At 45.7% G+C, this 25,665-nt stretch overlaps 3 protein-coding genes across 5 annotated transcripts; 1 reads left to right on the plus strand and 2 right to left on the minus strand.

Annotated features, from left to right (window-relative positions):
* Nucleotides 1-4,239: 4,239 nt before the first annotated feature.
* Nucleotides 4,240-8,432, plus strand: LOC117487861 (butyrophilin-like protein 8). Of its 3 annotated transcripts, XM_034136596.1 has the most exons (10): nt 4,240-4,341; nt 4,651-4,710; nt 4,844-4,900; nt 5,695-6,063; nt 6,133-6,408; nt 6,616-6,711; nt 6,790-6,822; nt 6,975-7,016; nt 7,087-7,131; nt 7,524-8,432. In XM_034136596.1, exons 2-10 carry the CDS (start codon nt 4,707-4,709, stop codon nt 8,096-8,098), a joined length of 1,497 nt encoding a protein of 498 aa, XP_033992487.1. In that variant the 5' UTR covers nt 4,240-4,341; nt 4,651-4,706; the 3' UTR covers nt 8,099-8,432. The 3 variants fall into 3 exon arrangements, with proteins under 3 accessions (XP_033992487.1, XP_033992488.1, XP_033992489.1); XM_034136597.1 differs by lacking the exon at nt 4,240-4,341 and having other exon boundaries at nt 4,405-4,710; nt 6,993-7,016; XM_034136598.1 differs by lacking the exon at nt 4,240-4,341 and having other exon boundaries at nt 4,405-4,710; nt 6,790-6,816; nt 6,993-7,016.
* Nucleotides 8,433-8,475: 43 nt separating this feature from the next.
* On the minus strand, nt 8,476-12,715 carry LOC117487862. Its single transcript, XM_034136599.1, has 4 exons — nt 12,325-12,715; nt 11,460-12,247; nt 10,862-11,059; nt 8,476-10,325 (listed from the first exon to the last, which is right to left on the minus strand). Exons 1-4 carry the CDS (start codon nt 12,495-12,497, stop codon nt 10,087-10,089), a joined length of 1,398 nt encoding a protein of 465 aa, XP_033992490.1. The 5' UTR covers nt 12,498-12,715; the 3' UTR covers nt 8,476-10,086.
* A 2,885-nt stretch (nt 12,716-15,600) lies between these two features.
* Nucleotides 15,601-18,186, minus strand: LOC117487799. The gene is made up of 3 exons (XM_034136468.1): nt 17,899-18,186; nt 17,280-17,594; nt 15,601-16,623 (listed from the first exon to the last, which is right to left on the minus strand). The coding sequence occupies exons 1-3, from the start codon at nt 18,046-18,048 to the stop codon at nt 16,483-16,485; spliced, it is 606 nt and encodes a 201-aa protein (XP_033992359.1). The 5' UTR covers nt 18,049-18,186; the 3' UTR covers nt 15,601-16,482.
* Between the last annotated feature and the right edge of the window lie 7,479 nt (nt 18,187-25,665).

Here is a 25,665-nt window from a genome sequence, read left to right on the forward strand (position 1 = left end):
TACTGGAGATTGGAACAGTACTTCGGCGGCACTCGCGATTGAGAAACACCCACTGCTTCCGCGCAGCGAGGCTCCCCCCGCCCTCCTGTTGATAGTTCACCAGCGTCAAGCTCCTCAACCCCCCCCCCCCCGTTGATAATTCTCGATCGTTGGCACGCCGATAACAATTTTTTTTTTAATGGCACTTCATATCAAAAAGGTTGCCGACCCCTGCTCTAGTCTATTAATATAAAACCCACACTGCTTCGTTACTTTTCCTAAAATTGGTATATTTATCTTTTATTTTCTTGTAAATCTTTTTAAAGTCTTGTGGCTCAACTTCCCCCGGGTAAGGGGTAAGTTGATCCAGGTCAGGGGGTAAATTGAACCACTGTTCAAACCTGGGCATACCTTATTATACATCCATGGGGCATACCTACAAAAAAATCTTAAAGGTAATGTTAGAAATTAAAATCAATGTTAAACAGCATAATTCAGTCTAAAACATATTGCCAGTCTAAAGCGGTTTTATTGTGGAAAAACCCGGAAGTTCTCAGGAAATCAATGCCAAGCTTTTATTCTGAAAATCCTTTATCCGGTTAGCATGTGACTAATGTTACGTTTTCTGAATGTAAAGTGAAAATGACTTGGGGTGTTTCTCAATCGCGAGTACGCTTGCTTGGTAGCACATGTCTGCCGAGCATCTTGCTTCAGAAGCGAGTCAAGAATACTACCTGCCATTCGGAAAACGAAGTGTGGAACACGCTAGCAAGTGTGCAGGTGTGCGTCATATGAGAGGCCCCGCCTTACATCTTCCGCCACAGATTTGGGGAAATTGGTCCGTGCGCAAAGCATTGTGGGGATTTTAAGGCCGCGAAGTCTACTCATGTGCACACTCAATATTTCTCCAAACGGAGTACGCCGGGCTCGGTAGATTTCCAAGTATACTGGAGATTGGAACAGTACTTCGGCGGCACTCGATGACGTAGTATGCTTGAAATAGTGGCTCTGCAGCAGCTTTACTCGCGATTGAGAAACACCCTTGGAGTGTTTACACATTACGTGAGTAGCTATGACGTCAGAGGGAGCTACCGTAAATGAGAACTGTGCCATAAGAGGTGTTTTTAGGACTTCTAAACTAACGATTACAGCTGTTTATAAGGTATTAAATAGAAAGTCATGACAGAGATAAGGAGGAGAAAATGCTGAAGGAAGTAGGCAGAGAAAACCAAATGTCGAAATCATCTGGTCTCTCGCGATATCGAACCCACAGATGAGAAGGGAGGTCCCACTATCTGCACAGCGGGGGACAACGAGACGTGCATAAAAACAGAGGACAGAGGACAATTCAGCCTCTTTCCTTCGCTGCAGCCCACCCTGAAGACATCACCGGCTTTGTCTCTCCATTACCCATGCTTGTTCTTCAACCACGTTACTTAATTAAACTACCCATTTGAACCTTTTCAGAGACTCCATTAGTCTCGTTATTTTAAGTTTCTTTCCTGGGAGCGAGAAGATCACGAATTATCAACAGTAACTTTAAACAATAAATAACAAACCAAATACAAGTTTAGTTTTTCAAATATTTTTTATATAACTTTCGATTGAATTGATTGATTTATTTTAACATGTTAATAAAAGGAAAAGTAATCATACAAATGTTGATACAATTTCATACATCTTAACAATCAAACACAGGGTAAATTCAACTTTAAATGTAGCCTACAATGAGCTCTTATTATCAACTTGGCCTACTTTCATTCATTTCTCCATTGAAAAACTGGCTCAACTTACCCCAAGGCCCACGGTTCACTTTACCCCATAGCCACCATTTTAGAAAAAATTGCCTAGCATTACAATTCAGAGTAATCTTTAGCTTAATGACTCACATGGTTTAATACGCTGCCAACATATACAATATATTTGTTTAAACCTGGATACATTTTTTTTGACATGACAGCCGATATAGCTGACATCTAGAAAATGTACTTTGACAAGCAAAAAACGTTTTTTTGTAAAAATGTTTACTTACCAGACCACAATGAGCATCTCTCTTTCACAGGCAATGAGAAATGGGAGAAGCTTGCATAATTTCTGGTCACGTGATTACAACAATAAGGCGTTGCCTGGTTACAGGGGGTGGTTCAATTTACCCACCTGCTCAACTTACCCCCTTCTCCCCTACTCATTGTTCCCCGGCTCAGAACCAAACACACCGAAGCTGCTTTTAGTTTTTATGCTCCCCACAAATGGAACAAACTTCCAGAAAACCCGAGGTCTTCACCAACGCTGAGTTCTTTTAAGTCGAGGCTAAAAACACTACTTTTTAGAGCTGCTTACCCAGAAGCCTTTGTTTTAGCATGCACTTAGCGTATACAATGTCGTTTTTAAACTATTTTGTAGGCCTATCTCATTAATGCAGGGGTCTCCAACCTTTCTTCATCTGAGAGCTACTTTCAAAAAATGAAAGTGGCCAAGAGCTACTTGCATCACATCGCTTACATTTATTCACATAGCCCTCATCAGTTGAATTAAGCTATACCTTTGTACACGTGTGAAATTGCAATACCTAAAGCTTATCAAAAATAAGGTCCAAGAAAACGAAGATTTCTCACATATTATTATGGCCCACATAATAAGTACATCACTGAACATTCACATAAGTGTCCTTAATCACCACCTTACAAGCATTTCACTCTTTTTTTAGTGAGATGAATGGCACTGCATGCAGTCCACCATAGAGGTGTATGCTGGACCCACTTAGGTTCACTAATAGAGTCATTTAAATGTTCATCAGTCGGTCTTGTTCTGTATTTAGATTTCATTCATGTCAGAAAAAGCTGCTTCACAAAGGTATGTAGAACAGAACCAAATAAAGCAGACATTTTCAGTGCTGCTTGGTGAATGTTCTTATAGTTTTCTGGGTCTACAAGGCTCCAGAAATGTTGTGAGTTTTGCTGAGACTTAAGCTGAACATTATTTTGGAGATCTCCACAGGATTGACACTGAACAGTTGTTCAGCCATCTTTTTCTTCTTCTTCGTCTTGACATTAAATTATAAACCATAATAAATCAATTGTATAGGTCTAGCCTCCGTATATCTGTGTGTGAAAATGGTTCCATTCTCAAAAACAAAAAACTAATACTTCTGCTCTGCAGTCTAGCTGCAGCTTCTAGCTACGGTCTTCTGTTAAAAAAAAGACACTGAATGTCTTGAATGTGGCATCACACACATGACTTGAGTCTGAAAACAGCAGGAGTATTTACAATAGCATTATAAAAACAAAAATAGTGCATGTGGGTGCACACTTACATTATCTGTCTTACTGTTACATAAATCCCATGAATGTATGAGATTAAGTTAGCTTCATCATATCTCAATCAGTGATTAAGTGAATAATAAAGTTTCTATCGGGTCACTATCAGCCTGTCACTCATTATTTTCAGGGAGGGGGCGGGGTTTGGAGGAACGGAGAGGAGACGGTGATCGCGGAAGCTTTCCTCCTGCCTTCACAAACTTTACACAAGTATTTATCAACTGAAAATAGCAAGAGGACATTCATACTCTGCAATCCAAGACTTGATTAAATCCACCAAAAACCTGACATGACGATAACGAGTGTTTTTCAAAAAACACAAATCCCTCCCTGTGTGTCTCTGAGGCGCAGCGACAGGGCCTGATTCAGAGCGGGTCATTCTGCTGTTGGTTCTGGACTGGTGTTGGTGGAGAAAGCAGACTGCTCCGTGTGTGATGTCGCTGTGCTGCTGTCACGTCTGTTCCTTGATCTCTGCGTCACCGACCATTTGATATTCATGTGACAGAAAAAATTCTAAAATAAAAAAACGTTATGGTCCAGCCGCGGCCGAAAAATCAATAAGCAACCTTACTACGCTATAATCGATAATCGAGCGGCGAGCTACTGAAAAGCTGCCCGCGAGCTACCGGTAGCTCGCGATCGACGTGTTGGAGAGCCCTGCATTAATGCATTGTTTTTATGAATCTGTTATTCCATTATGTTTATTTATTGTGTTCCTCTCTGTTCTCTTACTATTATGTGTTAATGATCATGTAAAGCACTTTGAATTGCCTCTGCGTCTGAAATGTGCTATATAAATAAACAGGCTTAACCTTACCTGTGTATAGCCTATATGCACACAGGTGAGTATATACAGGTGAGAATATGTACAGGTGAGTATATACAGGTGAGAATATACTTTATACAGGTGATCATTGACTGTATACAGGTGGGTGTTTCCAGGTGAGTAGTGTTTTTCCGAATAAAGGAGGAGCAGGTAGCTAGGTGCGGTCAGGGTGACCGGAAGTAGCGCGGCGGTGTGACCTGTGCACAAGGTGTTCTCCAGGTATTCACATTTATACACTAATGAGTTTAATCAGTATTCACTGAATATAATGTTCTGTGCTCGTGTTTTCATATTAAAGTGAATCCTCCAATGAGCATTTCCGGGAGTGATGTGTTGCCTGCCCTATACTGTTTGAAATGTGAGATGTTCGCTGACGAAATTGAAAGTGAAAGTAAGAGAGCGGCAAAACGTGGGGGACATATCACGGCGAAACTGACTTCAATCTCTATCTCTTTGTCTTGTCTCTAATCAATTTTTTAAACGAAATCTTTATCTCTACACCTTATTTAACTCTATTCTTCTCTGCAGTCTTCACGGACTACAGTTTGCGCGGTTTGACGGGTCTTTGTCTCTGAAGCAGCACGATGGGTAGGTTCAATGAGCGAGCTATAGAACATAATATATAATAATAATATCATATATAATTATTCTTATTATCATGAGAAAGTCTGTTCTGTTATGTAAATGTGTAAAAAGTGACAGGTTTGTGTTTCACACACAGACGCTCTGATGCTGATGGTGTTAGCGGTGTGTGTGTTCTGCTGCCAAGCTGCTCCTGGTAAGTTTGTATGAAGTAGCATGATGTGTAGAAGTAGGCCTACTACTCAGATCTTGTACTTAAGTAAAAGTAGAAGTACTCTGAGACTGTTACAAGTAAAAGTCCTGCATTCAGAATGTTACTGAAGTAAAAGTACACAAGAACATCAAAATATACTTATAGTACCAAAAGTGAAAGTATTAACTTTGCAGATCAGCCCATTTCAGAATAATATATATTAGGTTTTGATTATAATTATGTATGCTGTGTATGTAATGGTGCAGCTAATTGTAATTTGTATGCTGCATGGTAGCTTGTGATTTCACTTCAGGTGTAACTAAAGTCTTATTTAAGTGTTGATATATTTCACAACATGATTCAAAATCTGCAAAGTAACTTGCGGTATAATACATGTAGTGGGGTCAAAGTACACCATTTACCTCTGTATTGTAGTGGTGTGGGAGTAAAAAGTGGCAAAACATTTAAATACTTCAAAAGTAAAGTAAAAGCCCCTCAAAATTGTACTTAAGTACAGTACTTGTGTTACTTTACATAACTGGAAGTAGCTAAGCTTAGAGTATTTATATGTCCTTCAAATATTGAACATATTTAGTACTACCTTTTTTTTTTTGGTGAGATTTTATGGATTGCTAGGGGGATTCCACAGTTTGCACAGATTTATAAAGCTGATGCACACATACAATAATATCGTATATTCTGCAGTATGTGTTGATGGTTAACATGTTGAATGCAGGTATTAAATGGTGTTAGTCAAACATGTGATGAACCTGTGTGCTGTGTTTCCTATGTGTCAGTGTCCAACAGCCTGCAGGTGGGGGGGTCTCCGGTCTCGGTGCACCTTGGACACACAGCCACCCTCCCCTGTTGGCTCTCCCCCCCCCAGAGCGCCGAGCAGCTGGAGGTGCGCTGGTTCCTCCCGGGAGAAGGCTTCGACTCCCCGGTGCTGCTGTACCAGCGGGCCCAGCTGGAGCACGGCTCGCAGGACGCCGCGTACGCCGGCAGGGTGTCACTCGGCCTGAAGGACGCAACGTCCAGCGGGCTGCGGGAGGGGGACGTGAGCCTGAAGCTGGCAAACGCCACGCTGCAGGACGCAGGAGACTACAGCTGCTACGTCAGCAGCGACAAGGAGTACGACACAGCCACCGTCAGCCTGGTGGTGACAGGTGAGTCCGGGAAGGTGGAGGAGACCGCAGAACCTGCAGACCTCTAATCCTCTGCTCTTCCTCCTATAGAAACCGGGACCCCCCCTCTGCTGTCCGCAGTGTGGATACCGGGCGGTCGGGTGAACCTGAGCTGTGAGTCCGAGGGTTGGTCTCCCCGCCCAAGCCTGCGCTGGGCCGACCCCCTGAAGACCCTCACCCCGCAGAGCCTGCAGTACAGCACCGCCCCCTCCGGCCTGGTGTCGGTGCATAGCTGGATCCTGCTGCCCGCCTCCACCCGGGTGTCCTGCTGGGTGGAGAAGCAGGAAGTCCGGCTGCAGCTGCAGGAGCCCCCTACTCCTCCTCAGGGTGAGAACAAGGGGGTCTCTAGGGGGGTTCAATGAATGCAGCAGAAAAATGCACAGGGTGGGATATTACAGGAGGTCAAATTTGAATGCAATTCTAACATTTGCATTTTCACCTGCTCATATGACCATATACAATTTAAACTTCACAGACAGGTTTTTAATATCTGCAGAACAATATTTAAATCCCAGTACATCTCCTGTGTTTCAGGGTCGGGGGGCGGAACAGCAGCAGGGTGGGCAGCATTCGGGCTCCTCCTCTCCGCAGTGCTGCTGGCAGCTGCATTTCTGCTCTATAGAAAAAGAGGTACCTCTTTATTTCTAACGCATCATTGTTATGTTATATATAATAAAAATGATATGCTGAAAATGATCTGTGTTTCAGGAAAGAAAGCCAAATTGTTCGTTGAGGGACCGGGTATGAAGCATTGAACACATTATCATTATTATTTATTTCACTTACACAACACTTTGGTGTGTTCATGAAATGTTAATTAAATTAAATGTAGTGTTGGTTGTATCTTTGAGTATGTGCCACAGATTGACACTTGTTTGTGCTTTATTCCCCAGAGAATCTTTATTCCCCAGAGAATCAGAAACTTCTACCAAAAGGTATGAATAAATTACAACAGACAAAAATATATTATTCGGCTGTATTGATGACAATGATATTGTGTTACAGGCAAGATCGAGCCAACACTGATATCAACAGCCCAACAGAGCTACGGTAAGGACTCCACAATGTATTAATGTTATATTATTATAATAATTATCTTTGTGCTTACCCTCTGTGCTTTAAAATCATTCAACAAAAGTCCTGATCATAACCGATATAATCCTCCACCTTTAAACCCTTTCAATGTTTGATTAAATAATGCCACAATTATTTTCTGAAACTAGAAGTCAGTCTGTTCTGATTGGTTAGCTGGGCGGTTCTGTTGTGATTAATCAACCGCATAGAGATGTCCCTCCCCATTGATGCCTCTTAAATTGGACATGCACAAAACCTATAGAACAACCTACAGGAGGAGGAACACCACAAAGAGAAGAATAGGGCCTCTTTAATAAAAAATGAGGCACACACTGAGTCACACTGACACTGCTTTCCATTTCCCACAGTTAATGTGAAACCAGAACATGATGGAAATGAGTACCTCAAAATTCGGGACAATAAAATCAGAGACCTGCAGAGGGAAGAGACACCGTCACCTGATCTCCCCAATGGAGATCAGGTGACCTGTCTCACCTGTCTCACCGCCATCACCGGGACACCCCCCCTCTCCTCTGGACAGCACTACTGGGAGGTTTCTCTGGGGCATTCGACGGTGGGGCTGAAGCAGTCCTGGTGGGTGGGAGTGACGAGTACAGCCTCCATCCCAGCAGACTCGCACCTCACTCCATCCTCCTCCAACGGGTTCTGGTTCCTATCCTCCTCCTCCACCAGCCTACAGCTCAGCACAGAGCCATCGGTGCTGCTGCCCCCCCCCGGGCCGCAGACCCTCGGGGTGTTTCTGGACATTGACCGGGGGAAGCTCTCCTTCTATAACGTGGAGGAACAGAGCCTCATCTGCAGCCTCACCGCAGCTTTCACAGGGCCGCTGTTCCCCCTGTTCAACCCCGGGAAGGGCGACAAGGCACCCATGGTGTTATTACAGAGGGAGGTGGAGTCTGAGCAGGGGGGGGGGCAACACTGAGGTGTTCTGTGAAACTGAAGCGGCACACGATGGAGAAGCTTTACAGGTTAGGGAGTGTGGTGAGGTGCTATAGCTGTAGTCAGAGCGGAACTACATTTTCATGTTTTGATTAATAATAATAATGAAGAATATACATTTTTACTTTGAGGTGCAGCTTGATAAGTCCTCTTCGGCGAACATGTTGTTCAGTTAACACTCCATAGTTCCGTCCATCCTCTGCATGTACCCGCTGATAAGATAAGATAGTACTTTATTGATCACAATTTGTGATATTAAACACTGTTATGAATATCTTTTAATATTTGTGTGAATAAACTCAGTCTGCATGTGTTCATTCCAGTTCTCTGTTTCACTCTTTAAAAAAAAAAAACATGTCATAATGTGGTACACTTTAATAAGTAGAGGTAGTATTTACAGTATGTACACCATCAACACACACTGCTCTGCCGTCACTAATACTCTTCATATGAAGTATTTACACTATGGGTCAAATCATCTGAAATATAGATGAAACTCTGATATGCAGTAAACACAGGTCAGCGGGCATCCGTACAGAATGCATCACAGGTGCATCATGGTCCAACAACACTGTGTGGGCAATAAAACAATGTCAGTCAATATAAAAACAACATTTACACGTGGACACACACACACAGAGTGTATGCAGTGTGTGAGCTGATGCACGGAGAGCTGCACCAATGATCTCTCCATTGTTTTCGTCTCCTTATAATAAATCCTCAATTCGAATTTGGACTTCTAAAGCCTCTGGAGTGGGGTGCACCAGCTGGGCGTAACTCTACGTCCGACGTAGAACCGAAGGTTAAGACCAAACTAAAGTTATGACTAGTGCACCACTTAGACTTAGGTGCGTTGCGCCTGGGTGTGACTTTTACGCCTAGTATGGAGCAGGCGTAATTCGGAAAGACAGACTAGTATCCATAGTAACGTAAAACAGGCAAGAAGGATATTAACGATGGCAGTGCGTCTTGTTTACAGGTTTAACAATGAAAGGGCATTAAGAAGAGAAAGTCGTCCGTGATCGAACAAACCCAATGGACATCTATTCGGACAGTGAGCTGATAGAGGTTTCGTTTCGGCAGACAAGCCCTTTTTGAATGAACTTTTTTACGCCCAGCTGGTGCACTCCACTCCTGGAGTTACTGGAAATGTCTCAAAGTATCCTGTGCTGCCCCCACTGGAATATAACAATATAACAATAATATATATAATATTAATGTAGCCGCATCTTTTTTTGAACTGGCCGACAGGTGCAAACGCCCAACAACGTCCCGAAACATGGACAATAGGAGAAACACTGCAAATCAAAAAAGACAAATGTGCCAAACCACATGCAAATGAAGAAACAACAATGTGCATGTGTTTTGGAACATTAGTGTTTATTATGTGCATCTTTCTGAAGCTGCAGTGTGTTTCCCGTGATGGAAATGTTCTGAGCCGCTGTAGCGCGTTTGCACCCGTCGGCCTCCGTAGACCCTGTGCACAGATCTGCACCATCAACACACATGCAACAATAAACTCCTGCAGCACGAGGAAGATGGTTGAGAGTTTTGAACAAATGATGAATGAAGCTCCAAAGAGTTCTTGGTCCGAGCTCCTCCACCTGCTGCACCGTCCCACACAGTGTGAAGTCAGCGGGACGACAACAACAAAAAATAATCTCTAAGACGCATTCACTGGACTCATATTCACAGGTTACACCCATCTGATCCATCACTGAGACCCCCAACAGGAAGTCCTCCCTCTGCTGGTCTGTACATGAGGGTGGGGGTCAGTGTCTCCTCCACCATGTCTGCTGGTCTGTACATGAGGGTGGGGTTCAGTGTCTCCTCCCCCTCCCTCTGCTGGTCTGAACATGAGGGTGGGGTTCAGTGTCTCCTCCCCCCTCTCTCTGCTGGTCTGTACATGAGGGTGGGGTTCAGTGTCTCCTCCCCCCTGTCTCTTCTGGTCTGTACATGGGGGTGGAGGTTTCAGAGGGCGGCGCTCTCCCTCCGCCCCTGCTTCTTCAGCAGCTGGATGCGGTTGTGGACGTAGAACTTGATGGACCTCCAGTCGCGCTGGTTGCTGACCAGCAGGGGGCAGAGCTCCAGGCAGCGCTCGCAGTCCGCCTTGGCCGGGACCCGCAGCTCCATCAGGTTCCTCTTCAGGTGCGTCTCCACCGCCACGCGCTCTGCCTCCGACCACGGCCGCTTCAGCACCCCACGCTTTCCTGGGACAGGTGGAGCAGAGTGAGAGGTGGACATAGGGAGAGGTGGAGCAGAGGAAACAGGTGGAGCAGAGGGAGAGGTGGACCGGGGAAGAGGAAACAGGTGGAGCAGAGTGAGAGGAAACAGGTGGATCAGAATGAGAGGAAACAGGTGGAGCAGAGGAAACGTGGAACAAAGTGAGATTGAGTAGGTGGAGCAGAGTGGGAGGATACAGGTGGAGCAGAGTGAGAGGAAAAAGGTGGAGCAGAGTGAGAGGAAACAGGTAGAGCAGAATGACAGGTAGAGCAGAGTGACAGGTGGATCAGTGACAGGTGGAGCAGAGTGACAGGTGGATCAGAGTGACAGGTGGATCAGAGTGACAGGTGGAGCAGAGTGACAGGTGGAGCAGAGTGACAGGTGGATCAGAGTGACAGGTGGAGCAGAGTGACAGGTGGAGCAGAGTGACAGGTGGAGCAGAGTGACAGGTGGATCAGAGTGACAGGTGGAGCAGAGTGAGAGGAAACAGGTAGAGCAGGTGTAGAAGTAGTCACAAGCATACCTGATTTCGTTGGAGTACATCTTTTCTTGTGGCTGCTGGCTATAGAGGGGCTGACGGAGGGGGGTGGTGCTTTCTTTTTTCGGGGTCTACCCGGTCCTTTCCTCTTCACCATCACCACCTCCACCTTCTCCTTCACCTCCTCCTTTTCCTCTTCCACCTCTGAATCTGAGAAGGAGTCTGCAGAGTTTCCTGACATCACTGCAGGAGGAACAGAACAGAGGACAGCTGAAGGAGGAGGAACTTTACAGGTGGAGGAGACAAATTATGGAGACAGGTAGAGGAGACGGAGACACAGACAGGTGGAGCAGACAGGTGGAGGAGACAAATGACGGAGACATGTGGAGGAGACATAGACACATAGACAGGTGGAGCAGACAGATGAAGGAGACAGATGATGGAGACATGTGGAGGAGACAGAGACACATAGACAGGTGGAGCAGACAGATGGAGGAGACAGATGACGGAGACATGTGGAGGAGACAGAGACACATAGACAGGTGGAGAAAACAGATTATGGAGACAGATGGAGGAGACAGATGATGGAGACAGATGATGGAGACAGGTGGAGAAGACGGGTGGAGGAGACGGAGACCCTCACCATCCAGCTCCAGGCAGATGTGCTGCAGGCTCATCCCGCGGAACAGTACCCCCTCCTTCTCTCCATACAGCACCACCCGGCCCACCCGGCCCATTAGGGTGGGGTCCTGGAGGAGGGTGGAGCAGTTCTGGGTGACGTGGTACTCCCGCTCCAGGAACTCCTCCAGCCGTTTGGCGCCCCCCCCCTCGCCCTCCTCCAGCAGCAACAGCTGGGTGAGGATGGCCACCTGCCGCCGCACCCGCGCCCCCGTCAGCGCCCCGGGGTTCTTGGCCCCGCTGGACCGGGCCAGGTTCCTCAGCAGGTCGGTGCCCCGCAGCGGGGTGGCAGGGGAGTGGTATGGCCGGGAGAAGACGTAGGGGCTGTCCGGGTCCACCCCCACCCCCGGGCTGGTTTGCAGCAGCAGGTCCAGGCAGGACTCGCAGTGGGGCGGCAGGATCAGCGGCTGCAGGCGCCCGCGCTTCCCCAGGACCCCCGCCCGCGGCAGCTGGCACAGCACGAGGCGCTCAAAGGGAGACAGCAGGGCCTCCATGCCAGAGGGGGGGGTGAGGCCGGGCGGGGGGGTGGTGCGGCTGCAGTAGTCCTGCACGGTGAGCTTGGCCACCTCACACTCGCGGTGGCGGTTGTAGAGGATGAGCAGCGACAGGCTGGAGTGGCAGAGGAGGCGCCAGGCCTCCGCCGAGTGGGGGGAGCGGGAGAGGGAGAGGAAGGAGGAGTGCTGCTGCCGGCGGAGGTACACCACCAGGGTGGAGAGGGAGGACAGCAGCGGGGACATTTGGTGTCTCTGCGGGCTGGAGAGGACACACACACACATTAAAGAGCAGCAGAAACACACCCAGCACACATATCAACATAGACCCCCCCTCACCTCAGGAGCGCTCCGTTCTTCTCCTCCGCTGGGTCTCCACTCAGGTCCAGGTCCTCCTCCGGGTCTACGTCGGGCTCAGGGGTCGGAGGTGGAGCCAGCTCCGCCAGCTCCTCCTGACTCTTCGAGCTCTCCACCTCCACCTTCGGCTGCTCTTCATTCTTCTCCCTCTTCATCCTCCTCCCCCTCCTTGGAGCAGGCGGGGGAGGTGATGGGGTCTTGACTCGTGTTGCTGCCGGCGGGGGGGGCGGGGCGCTTGGTGCCGCGCCGTGGTGCGCTGGGCGGTTTCTTGGCAGCAGCGGGCGGAGCAGAAGGAGATGGGGAGAGTGAGAGGGAGAAGGAGACGCCGCCGGGGTTGGACCGGGTCGATGGCGAGTCCCTCTCCCTGGAGAAGAGGGGGGGGGGAGGGCTTGAGGCTGCGGGCTGAGGGACGGCGAAGGAGTGTGAGGAGGAGGAAGCGGAGGAGGGATGTGGGGCGCCACTGTTGGAGCGCTGTGGGTGGGGCTGGGCCAACTCCATGGCGGCGCGCACCTCGGGCTGCGAGGCGTGGTGCTTCTCGAGGTGGCGCGCCAGAGAGCGGTAATGGCGGCCGCAGTACGGGCAGTGCTGCCGCCGGCTCAGCGCCCCCCCTCCAGAGCTGCCGATGTTAATGTTGATGTTGTTGTTGATGTTGGTGGTGGGGGGGGCCAGGGCGGGGGTCTGGGGTCTGGCACTGGCAGGGGGGGTGGCGGGCGGCGGGTTGGTGAAGGAGGAGCAGGGGGGCTCGCTCTTCTTCTTGGTCGTGACCTCCGCGGTGAGCTTGCGCTTCTTACGGCGGCGAAGCATCCGGCCCCTCATCTCCTCCATTTCCTCCTCTTCGTCGTCGTCGTCATCGTCGTCGTCTTCCTCCTCCTCGTCCTCCTCGCGGTCCGAGTCGCTAGGCTCAGAGTGGGTGAGCGGTGAGGAGGAGGGGGACAGGGACCACGAGGGGGTGAGGTAATCAGAGACAGAGAGGGACAGAGGGTGAGGGCCCGCCTCTTCCTCCTGCATAAACGCATTTCAAAATAAAAGAACGTCAAAATGTAGCTGTAGCAGCATACAAGTTATGTAGCATATATTTATACACATAAATGGCCTTTGTCACAATAAATATATTTAAATATATAAATCTGACCCACCATGGCGTTCTCCCCCCAGTCCGTCAGGCTGTAGTCCACTGTGATCTCCTCTCCCTTGGCGATGTCTCGGATTGCTATGACAACCAGCCTCACCTGCGTCCCACAATGCACCTCTCTGATGCGGCAGTTTGGGGGGGGGGTGGAAAAGGACCGGCCCTCGGACGCCACTCGCTCCTTCCTCCCCCAGCTCTGGTACACTACAGACAGGAAGTCACATGACACAACATGCAGCATAGATAATGAAACCCATCAGACAGTAGTTTTGGGGGGGGGGGCCTGCTTACCAGAGCTGGGCGGGGTCTGGCAGGTAGTACGGGCTGCCAGGTGTGGGGAGGCGGTCCTCGGCCCCCTCTGGATACTGACCTTCACCTGGACAGAGAGATGGATCAGTGGTCGGGCTGTGTATTTATGTGCACTGTATGTATATAGATATACAAGTATAGATATATATGTAAATAGAAAGGAAAGTGCATGTACCTGGGCTGTAGCTATGCTCTGACATGCTCTCCTCCTCCTCATCTTCTGTCACATATGCCCGGTCACACACCTTCACCGGCGTCCCCTTCCTCTTCCTCCCACACACTCGCCTGAAACAGAAACACACACAATCAGAAATAAATCCAGCGGAGCAGAGAGAAATACCTGTGGCTTCAATCACATCTGTTCTCTACTGCTGTGGTTGCTCTTTCACATTATAACCTCTTAAAAACACAAGGAACGATCAGATTACACTATTATTTACATTATCACATATAGACGTCGTAGAGTATAGAAGAAAAGCAGCTCTCAGACCGGGTCAGATCATAGACTCTGGGTCAAACCACAGACCAGATCTAGACACTGGGTCAGATCATAGACTTTGGATCGAATCACAAACCGGGTCAGTGGACTATGGGTCAGATCACAGACCGGGTCGCAGACTATGGGTCATACCACAGACCGGGTCGCAGACTATGGGTCGGATAACAGACCGGGTCGCAGACTCTGGGTCAGACCGGGTTAGTGGACTGTGTTTTGCTGGTTCCTGCAGCTGGCTACATGCTAACAGTGATGCTAACCGCAGCTAGCTGTTAGCTCGGCAGCTAACGATGGGCTTTAACTGAGCGGCTGCGGACAAAGAGCTGCAGCAGGAGAAGCTGCACCTCCACCGGGAGAGAGTCCCGACCCCCGGCCTCCGTTTCTCCGGTGTACCACTGAAACCATGCATGCGAAGAAAGGCTCCTAACGTCAACCAAACAACCGTGCACGCTCGGAGCAGCGCGTGCGTCTTCTGCATTTCGCTAACGAACCCCCAACCCACGGTGAAGACGGGACACCAGAGGCTGCGGCCCGTCACACTCACCCCTGCGGCGGAGGCTTGCTCCCGTCCCCGTCGCTGTCCAGGGTCGGCGGCTCCCGGTAGTCAAACGGCGACCGAACATTCTCCGCCATTAGCGCGCTTCACTCCGTCCGAGCTGCAGCGCGCATGTGCAACACATCCTCCGGGCTCAGGGAGGCAGGGGGGTGCACATACAGTGTGAGGGTGCAGGGGCAGTGTAAAGGATGGGGTACGGGTACCATGCAGTATGAGGGTGCAGGGTGCAGGGGGGGGGGGGGGGTTAGGGTTAGGGAGGGGATATACAGTGTGAGGGTGCACACATCTGAGAAACATCAACACAACAACCACACACACACACTACACGAATGTACACGCACATATTGTATAACACGTTATTGTATCTTTCATGCATTCAAGTGTAAGTGAAGTTGTTAACCTGTATGATGCACATTAAATATATATGTTATAGTCTATATGTTAAATCTGGTTAAATAGATGGATATTTCCATCTGCTCTGTATCTGTGGTTTCCATTAGTCTCACAAGGAGGTTATACAGATAAGAAGTCAATGTATAATATTCAATATATAACTGCTCCATTTAATCCCAAGAATATATTCGAAAATGTTAGTATTTAATGAAATGACCTAATTTTGACTTACTAACCAATATCAATAATGTTGTGTTGGTATAATCGCTACCGTTCTGAATATATTCCTTAGAAAGGCAGAGAAAAAGTATTTTGTATTTATTGTGATCAGGTTAGCAGTGCAGTGTATAAAGAAGAGAAGTAGAGAGACAGACAGGTGGCTCAGACTGTTTAATGTTCACTGCACATCCAGGAAACAGCATCATCATCATCACTGCTGTGTCATGCAGTGAACACCACCTATTGTACTACAGTGAACTTCTAATATACATATGTCTTCAGAGAAAGAGGGTCCTACAGTTCAAACAGTGTAGCAGCATATTCAAGTATAACAGACACGTGAGGAATCATCCGATTACACGTGTTAATAAAGCTAATAAAAGGTAATAAACGTATGAAAACAACAGATAGAGTTAATAATGTTAATAAACATCACATGGCTGCCGGGTCACAGTATCAGTGTTTGGCTACATTCAGAGGTTAGTAGATCCAACGTCAGATTATCAGTCTACTTAAATAAGATAAATACAACATGTACAAAATAAACACCTCAGTCTAACTTCATAAAGCTTTACACAGAGAGGCTGCAGCTCGTTAATACTGGCTGGTGAAGCAGCGGGGAGGAGATCTGTGAGAGGAGCAGGAGTTAAAGCTGGTCAGGGAGGAGCAGGGTTAGTGGAGGTGGAGTTAAAGCTGGAGCAGCAGGGTTAGAGGAGGTGGAGTTAAAGCTGGAGGAACAGGGATAGTGGAGGTGGAGTTAAAGCTGGAGGAGCAGGGTTAGTGGAGGTGGAGTTAAAGCTGGAGGAGCAGGGTTAGAGGAGGTGGAGTTAAACCTGGAGGAGCAGGGTTAGTGGAGGTGGAGTTAAAGCTGGAGGAGCAGGGTTACTGGAAGTGGAGGAGCAGGGTTAGAGGAGGTTACAGGAGTTAGTCCTTGTTGTTGTTGCAGCAGCTCAGAGGTCTACGCCCCCCCCCCCTCTCTGTGTGTAAGGGTTACAGGTGACAGGAGTTACAGCTGTTGGTCCTTCATGTAGCTGCGGCTCAGAGGTCTGCTGCACCCCCCCTCTCCGTGTGGAAGACGTGCAGAGTCTCTGCAGCGTGGTCCGCCCAGTGATGCAGCTCCAGCAGGACCCGGTACGTCCACACCTTCAGACCAAACAGCCCCCCCGCTCCGTCAGGCTCCTGCAGGAGAGGAGGAACATGCATTACTTTATGGAGCAGTAAACAGGAGGAGTAAACTGCAGAAACATTATTATTCATTGGTATTTGTTTGATGATGAGCCAACGTACGCAAGTCTACATTTTCTGCTCTGTTTTATGTCTCCACCATCTCTTCTGTGAATTTCACGAAAAATAAAAATATAATAAAACGTTTTAAATTAGCCAGTTTAGCCCCTGTTATACATCCTGTCGATCGCTTATAATAAATATCATTTAATGTTAAATGATCTGAAGTTATCCATTACACACACACACACACACTACAAGAAGCCGCTCAGCTAGAAAACATGAGCCATGTTTGTTTGTAAACAAATCTCTGTAATCAGTCCCTGAGATGTTTACAGCGTGGGCTCGTGAGCAGCGATGGATATTCAGGAATTACGTCAGTCCATCTTCACACCCCAACAGCTGGGTACATTTCAGGGAACATGTTGGTACGGCTGAGAGTGAGAGCAGGAGATTTGCAGGAGACAGATAAAGGTGACATGCCCCCCCTCCGCTCTTTGTTAGGTTAAACTTCTCAAAAACGACTTTAAGATATACACACAGTACATTATGAGTGTGTGTGTGTGGTGTGTGTGTGTGTGTGTGTGTGTGTGTGTGTGTGTGTGTGTTACCTCGGTGCCCTGGTGGTCCGGGGTGACCTCCAGGGTGGTGTCTGGGCCCTCCAGCAGTCCTCTTGTGCTGAGCAGCAGGTGCTCCAGACGGTGGCGCACATTCTTCTTCAGGGTCTCATAGTCTTCCTCTTGCTCCCCCCACTCCTCCTCTTCCTTCAGGAGGACACTGTGAAGGAGGCCCAGGCACTGTCGCAGAGCGGCGTGCAGCCGCTCCACCTGCTGCTCTCCGCTCGCCTCCTCCTGCGGGACTGGGGACGGAGACACCATGCGTCCTCCGTCAGGGGAGTAGCTCGACAGGAAGGACTCCTTCTCCTTCTGAGAGGAGACAACGAACAGCTGGTTAGACAGACAGACAGACAGACAGACAGACAGACAGACAGACAGACAAACATGCAGCTCAGAGACTCCTTACTGAAACACCCAAACCATAAAGAGAAGGGGACTGGGCAGGAACGACAGCAGCAAAAACCAATACACTCTATTCATTTTGGGGAGGGGGGTCACACTGCACCACAACATCATTAAAAAACACGACAACAACACACTACTGAGAGTGGTGGTGCAGCTCTACAGGAAATCTCCACATATGTGTGTAATATAGAATGTATAAAGGACTCACGTAGAGCTGCAGCAAAAGCCCGCACTCATGGTGCAGCAGCCGGGCTATAGACACTGCTCTCCCGGTCTGAGTCGGGCCGGGCAGCGGTGAGTCCAGCGCGGGGCTCTGCTCCGTCTGCTCCTGCTGCTCGTCCTGCTCCAGGTCTGCCATTTCCTCTCCACAGGTAATTCAGGAGAGAAATCCCCCCAGATAACGGAGTTATTTTCCGGTGTATAGCGGCGGTAGCCCGGAGCGGAGGCCGTGGCAGAGCGTCAGTGCAGCGGTTGCATGTCGGTGCTCCTGTCGGGAGGCGCCCCCCGCCACTCCGGAGCTCTTTGGTTCCGCCGGACCCGGGGGCTCTTTAGGGGGACGCACAGGAATGCTGCTCTCCCAAATACAGTTAAAATACATTCAAATATATGGCCTTATTGTTAAGATTTCTCTAGTAAAGAGAGTTTTCTCATTAATGTTGAAAACCATTATACACAATATGAATGAAATAAAAATACTGAGTATATTAACATGTTTTTGATTTTCTGTAGTTTCTGAGTTCATCCTCTCTCATAACTCATAACTGATAAAGATGCTGACTAAAAACTGAGAAAAACTAAACAGTTTAAGGTAGAAAACAGTAAAATTATAGAACATATTACCAAAAGTTATTAACATCAATAATTTGCATTGTCTGCAATGTATAGGCTACAGTCTAGTCTGCAACAGTCAAATGCTGCTTGGTGCAACAATATTAATAATCAGATAATGTCATATAATGTCATATATTTCATAATAATAATATCTATATATATATACAAATTTGTACTTTTACTTTTTATTCTTTAAGTACATGTTCTCTTCATAATTACTTCAGACTGAAGGACCTTTATTTGATATAGAGTACATTAATGCACTTTTACCTCAGGAAAGGGTCTGAATACTTTGATCATATTCCAGTAATTGAATATATATGATTCTGAAATGAGTCTTTAGCATAACAACTACGTTTACTTTTATTATTTTAACTGTAATTTGATGCTTGAACTGTAACTCAAGTAAGATTTTGAATCCAGTAGCCTACTTTTACTTATAATGGAGTATTTTGACATCAGTGTACTTGTACTTCAGTAAGACATCTGAGTACTATAAAATAAAGTGATCATGAAGAGAGCAGGCCGGGGATCTATTAATTTGTGGATGAGTTGTAAAGACACTGCATATAGCTGTAAACAGACTAAATATATATTACGTTGGTTTAAACAGGAACACAATGCATTTATCATGTTCTTTCATATTGGTTTATACATGAAAAACTTTATACAAGAACAGCATTGTTTGAGGTTATTATAGTGTAATCTGTTATTATGCTTGTTATGTTTGCTTCTCTAATAAGCTAAGCTCATAACTCAAATCCACTAAAGATATTTCCCTCATAAAACTGTCAAAAATAAATATTAAACAGGGCTGTCAGCAGCTCAAGTCTGTATGGAATTGGCTCGGGAACCGAAAGATCGCTGTTTCAAGATCTGATCGGAGCAAAAATACGGAGTGTGGGCTGTGTATTATCTCTGAGCCCCCTCATCTCTCACACCTCCTGCAGATGGAGCAGAAGGAGATGGAGGTGGAGGAAGAGAAGGCCTTGGCTTCGTTCTCCTTCATGTGCCCGTTCAGCTGCAGATCTCACAGCTGCCACAGGAGGGAGACACTGAGGAGCTTCTCAGAAAACAACACTTTTATTTAAGTAAACAAAGTCATATACCGCGGTGTAAAATACTGCCCTGTATTTAAAATGTTACTAAAGTAGCGCAGATAAATTTTCTTTAGGCTTAAAGTATAAGTGCTTACTCTGGAGTGAGAGATTTAGAAATATGCAGCATGCTTCATCATACACTACAGGAGCATTTAAATATTGTCATTCCAATTGTTTCCCACACTATAGGAGCATTTAAATATTATCCTTCCAGATGCTTCCTACACTGTCGGGTATTCAACTGTGTTTAAATGCTCTTAACATATTAATACAAACCTTATCTGTGAAGCACCTGCAGCTGACAGCCGATTCTCTGAAAAGGTTAAGGTAACTTAAAGTGGACCTATCATGCTATATTATAATAATATAGTGTAGGACCATACCTATATAAGGCATATTTATACTTTACTTTATAATTTTTTTTCAAAATACCAAACAGATCATGCATTTTAGCCATGCCTCATTTCGCTCAAATTGCACTTTTTTACCCCTGGAGGGCTGATTCTGTGAGAACAGCACCACCTACAGGCCTGGCATATGTATTACAGCGTCTCCAGCGCTTTCGAACGGCAATGGCCGTGGCTGTCTCCTCCTGATTGGTGGAGTTGGCCCAATAGCCGTAGCGCCACTTTCCTGACGTCAGTAAAGTGTTCAAATCTGGATCAGTTTTGATCAGATCCGTTGCAGCCCCTTTTTTAGAGATTTGGGTATGGAGGAAAATAGAGAGGGTTGTGTTTTCTGACACTTGGTGAGTTCCCTGGAACACCGGGGACACATATTCATGTATAAAAGACGTACAAAAATGCATTTTGCATGATAGGTCCCCTTTAAGCAGTGACTCAGTGAAGATGGCCAGCAGCAAGAATCATAAAGCGCGGCATTTTAATCAGCACACACTGTAATACAGTAGAGGTGTGTGAAAGTCACTGGACTGCTTTTCTTGGTGTGAAGTCTCCGGCCACACGACATGCGAAACTCTCAATACTTAGAAGATTACTGGAAACTGATTTATCTCCCCGTTCACACAATCCAGGTGTGGTGCACCTGGGTGATGCTTGGCACGGATCAGCTGCTCTCGCAGGAGACACAGCCCAACCGGAGAATGCACACACCACACACACACACACACACACACACACACACACACACACACACACACACACATACACATACACATACACATACACATACACACACACACACACACACACACACACACACACACACACACACACACACAGACACACACACACACACACACACACACACACACACACACACACACACACACACAGTGGGGTGTTTTTTCACGAAACTGTGTCTCAGGGCTTCTTAATATTTAAAAACCTATTAATGTGTCATACCCATTTAACGGGAAGAAACTCAGCTAACTGACAATACGAACCATTTTTACCGAAACAAAACACAAGTCTCACAAGAAGCGTCTAAATGAGCCCTGAGCGAAAAAATGCTAACACACTTAGCACAGAACTCAAGGTAAAAATACCCTTATTACTTATCATAACTGCACAAACAAGATATCAGATTAAAGCTGAGATTCCACAGATTCTATAGGTATAAGTATCATCACTGAGCGATCAGAACTCGTGACAGGGGAAGCAAACACAGACGTCACAACACGTAGCATTACGGAACATTCACGGGAGATCGTCTCAAATTAGCTGTTATTCTGATCAATAGTCGTGTTCAATGGCATTAAAATGATAAAAACGCTGTTGAAGGTTAATCCATAGGTTAATCCAATGTGTCTGTGTCACGTTGAAAGGATTACTGATAATCCATCATTGCATTTTTATGTAAAAAACTGAGATTTCATATTATTTTTATTTTTCTAAATCTCTCTAAAGAGGTCAAATGTCACTTGTTTTGCATCAATCTTGATACAGGGTACTTATGATATGTTGTAGTTTGGATTCCTAAAGCTTCTAGTCTACCATCCCATCATTCAAGGGTGGTTTTCACTATAAGTAATGTTTTTTTTTTAGGCGGAGGTAAGAATTTACCTTTTTTTACAATGTTCCATCTGAATTTACTCTCACACAGAAACATCTATATTGATTCTGACACTTCTACATCCAACTCACAGATGTAACCTTGCTTTGAGAAAAAAGATTATTAATTTAACCCTTTTAGAAGTGAAGATATGGTCATTTGTTCCGGGAATGTCATTTTCGAGCCTAAGACCTGAAAAACAGGCTCAGGGCTTAATTAAACTGATGTTAAATACAGGAGGCAGTTTGGATTATATGGAGGATAAAAAGCCAGATGAGTGTTAAAAGCAGCCCTTTTTATATTTTTGTGCTGTTTCCTTTCCTGTAGTGTGTTCTATACACACAGAGCCGGCCAGCTAACCAATAAGAGCCGACTGGGCTCTGGTTTCAGACAAAGAGTGAAAAGAGGTGCTGCAGCACAGGCAGTATGAGAAAAATAAGGACCTTTTGAACATTAAAGCATGTCACAGTAGAGGCACAGAATACAAATATTAACCTGAATATGAGCTGAATATGTCATCTTTAAAACTGTGTTTAGGGCCGTCAGTGGAAGGCTGACCTGCAGATTAAGGCGCCGTTTAGACGAGGATAAAACGGCTTGTATCTGCATAGTTTCGCGTGCGTATAGCCCTATTATTTAGACGAGGCCGATAGAAACTGACCACACAAACGATAACGGGTCCCAAGGTGGATAGATTTGCAAACGAAACGCTCTGGGGGGTCAACCGAGTCCGTTTAATCGCCTCTATACGAATATTGCCTGAAAAAATAACGACAGCCCCGCCTCTTCGCACCTCTTCCCACCTCTCCCCCGCCTCATTGCTGATTTGTTTCTACAACAACAACAACAAGAATGGCGGATCACAGGGTTGCTGTTGTGCTCCAGACGCTACTGCAGGGTTGCCAACTCTCACGCATCTGGCGTGTGACACACGCTTTCACTCTCAACCTCACGCTCTCACGCTGCCCAAACTATTCTCACGCCAAAAACAAGAATACGAAGACTAGAAACGGTTTTGAAAACTTTTGTCACGTAGTGATCGTCTTCTCAATAGAACATCTTTGATAATGTCTTCTGGCCAATCAGAATCACGATAACGGCGTGGTGTTGTTGCAGGAAGTCCCGACGGAGAATACTTTTGCGGTAGTACATCTCTATACATCGACAGAACATTACGTGTTGATAGAAATCAACACGTAATGAAATAAGACCCCACGGTTTGATGATTGATAGGTGTGTGGGCTGTCTTTCATTTTGACACACAGAACAATGGGGGCTATCCACCCTTATCCACAATGTAAAGTAATTCACACAGCCTCTTCCCTCTTCTCTCTGTGAGGAGCAGCAGGTTCAGCTTTCAGAACAAAGTAACAAAAAACTAATATGGCATTCATTTTTTTAAATGTGTAGTAATAGATTTATTTATTTTTCTTCTCAAGAGAGTACCAAAATGTGTATTTTATGTTAGTATTTAAAAGAATCTCCTGGGGGAGAATCCCCCCAGAGCCCCCTGCAGGGGTTGGGTTTTCAGCATGTCAACTCTTTCGCCTGTGGGGAAATTGCAGGATTGGCTCCAGGTCGCCCTTTTTATTTACTACAAGACAAATGTGCCTTTTTATTTCATACAGTTCAATTTGGATTGAGACAGGGAAATAATCTAAACCTCACGCGTGGCGTTTCACTGTCGGGGGGGGGAGCGTGTATGTAATTACATTGCAAATACTGACTTGAGCCCCAACACTGTATGGGTTAGCCCTACCATAGATTACCCAACAAAAATACTCTGGAGCGCATGCGCAGATCTAAGATCCAGTAGAAATGATAAAAAAGTAAAAGTCTGCTGCTTATTATTCTACTATAGCCAAAATAGAGTCAAAGAGTATATGAGAGTGAGAGTGTGTTAATATATTTGGCAGTTTGGAGTAAGTCTGTAGATTTGTTTGTGTGTGTGTGTTTCATGTATAGGCCTCTCACGATAATTAATTTTGTTGGATACATTTTCCCGGAAATTATTGCGATAAACGATAATATTGTCGGCACCGTTGTATGACCATTTTAGACCACTGACATAATGATAATATATAATAATAATTCAAGTACATCCTTTCAAACTGCTTGTCACATCCTCATGTAAATGGCAATTTATCGAGGTCAGAAAAGTTATCGAGTTCATTTTTATTTATCGTACGATAAGTCAATTAATTGCTTATCGCGACAGGCACACAATAAAACAGTGGAAACAAACATGTTTGACTTTCATTAGTGAATGAAACTGTGTGCCCTTCATAGTCTGTGTCCAATATTGTGTATTTGTATATATTGTATATATATCCTATATATATGCTAAGCTCCCGCTGCTGACACGATAGCAGTCATTTCGTGCGCATATGTGTAATTAAACCGAATTAAAACCATGATATCAAAATCTCACTCCAGCCAGGTACCCAAAGTTGGCAACCCTGCTTTATTACCTGAGCGACGAGGGAAGGCTACGGAAGACTGCTAACGCCTTCGGAGTTTCCCGCCCGTCTTTGTCCCTCATTATTAGGGAGACATGCAGAGCGATCACCATCCACCTGGGTCCAAAATACATCAAGCTGCCTTTTACTGAGCCCGAGACCGCGGATCTGGTTGAGGGGTTCCATTGTACACATGGCATGCCACAATGTTTAGGAGCAGTGGACGGAACCCACATCGAAATCAAGCAGCCATCTAACGACTCCACTAGTTACATCAACAGGAAAGGAAAATATTCCTTTAATGTACAGGCTGTCTGTGATTACAGGTACCGATTCATGGATGTCGTGGTAAAGTGGCCTGGGAGTGTGCATGATGCACGGGTCTTTGCTAATTCCAAGCTAAACATGTACTTAAAAACTGGAAAGATCCCTGCTCTGAAAAAACAGATTGTGGACGAAGAGGAGGCCATACCATGTATGTACATAGACTGTACATTTTTTTTAAAGGTGTTTATTAAGATGTGATAAACATTCTTTGTTACATTCCCTGTCCTCACTGTGCAGCTCCTTCAGCGACAGGCTGCTGTACAATATTCATATACCTGGCTAGGTATATGTACCTGGCTGCTAAATCTGAGGACTGTTACAGGATTTTTTGTATTATATCCTAACTGTTTTTAGTACTTTTTAATGCATGTCACATGTGTGAAACTAAGCAAATAACTATGTGATTCTCCAATGTCAAAAGTGTGAAACTAAAAATAAAATTGGCTGCAACCACTTCCAGACTTTCTTTGAACTTAATGTGCAACAAATGTCATCATCCTCATGAATGAAGTTATATGGCCCATTCTACCGAGTCAGGTTGTCCATATATATTTTGTACCGTATTTATTTACACATATAGTAAAAGAACCGTACATTTTTATATGGTATTTTCAGACTGTATTGGCCACTAGCGAAACATAGTACATACACTGTAGTAAAAAACTATTATATTAACCTGTTAAGATTGTGTTACCTTCCCTTCTCTAAATAGTATTTTAACCAATATTTGAGGATTTTCAGTAAAAGTAATATAAGCAAATGTTGAATCAAAGTTGAATTTATACAATTCATAAAAATCATAATGCAAACTTTCTTTGTGAAATGCATAATACTGATCATATTGATTCCAGAGATGAAATAGAAGGGAATGAAGCTATAATGGGTAATTTTTTTGGTATTTTGAGCAAAACACTTCATAGACATGTTTTTTATATATCTGAGACTATAATATATGCCTAACAATAGTTTGGGCTTTACCATTAAGGCCCAATGTGACATATCACAGTTCAGATATTTGACACTAGGGGGGGGTTACTTTTCATAAATGTGGTGTATTTAGTCAAAATTAGGTTTACAAGGTGAAAAGGACTTACAGCCTCCCACACACTGATATAGATATCTCACTGACTGTAATGAGGGAGAAGGAAAGAGAGTGAGGAGAGTGCTTGCGGAGTACATTGACCCTTACATGAAAGACAAGACTGTTCTTTTATTTTAATAAGGTTTTTTATTAATAACATTATT

The sequence above is a fragment of the Trematomus bernacchii genome, unplaced genomic scaffold (assembly GCF_902827165.1).
Source record: "Trematomus bernacchii unplaced genomic scaffold, fTreBer1.1, whole genome shotgun sequence".
NCBI lineage: Eukaryota > Metazoa > Chordata > Actinopteri > Perciformes > Nototheniidae > Trematomus > Trematomus bernacchii.

Coding starts and splice junctions, on each gene's coding strand:
- LOC117487861 (XM_034136596.1), top strand. Junction 6,064..6,132: donor CGTCAGCCTGGTGGTGACAG/GTGAGTCCGGGA, acceptor TTCCTCCTATAG/AAACCGGGACCCCCCCTCTG. Junction 6,712..6,789: donor TCTGCTCTATAGAAAAAGAG/GTACCTCTTTAT, acceptor TCTGTGTTTCAG/GAAAGAAAGCCAAATTGTTC.
- LOC117487862 (XM_034136599.1), bottom strand. CDS start 12,497: ATGAAGAGGGAGAAGAATGAAGAGCAGCCGAAGGTGGAGGTGGAGAGC. Junction 11,060..11,459: donor CATCTGCCTGGAGCTGGATG/GTGAGGGTCTCC, acceptor TTCCTCCTGCAG/TGATGTCAGGAAACTCTGCA. Junction 10,326..10,861: donor ATGTACTCCAACGAAATCAG/GTATGCTTGTGA, acceptor CACCTGTCCCAG/GAAAGCGTGGGGTGCTGAAG.
- LOC117487799 (XM_034136468.1), bottom strand. CDS start 18,048: ATGGCAGACCTGGAGCAGGACGAGCAGCAGGAGCAGACGGAGCAGAGC. Junction 17,595..17,898: donor GGCTTTTGCTGCAGCTCTAC/GTGAGTCCTTTA, acceptor GTCTCCTCTCAG/AAGGAGAAGGAGTCCTTCCT. Junction 16,624..17,279: donor CGGACCACCAGGGCACCGAG/GTAACACACACA, acceptor CCTCTCCTGCAG/GAGCCTGACGGAGCGGGGGG.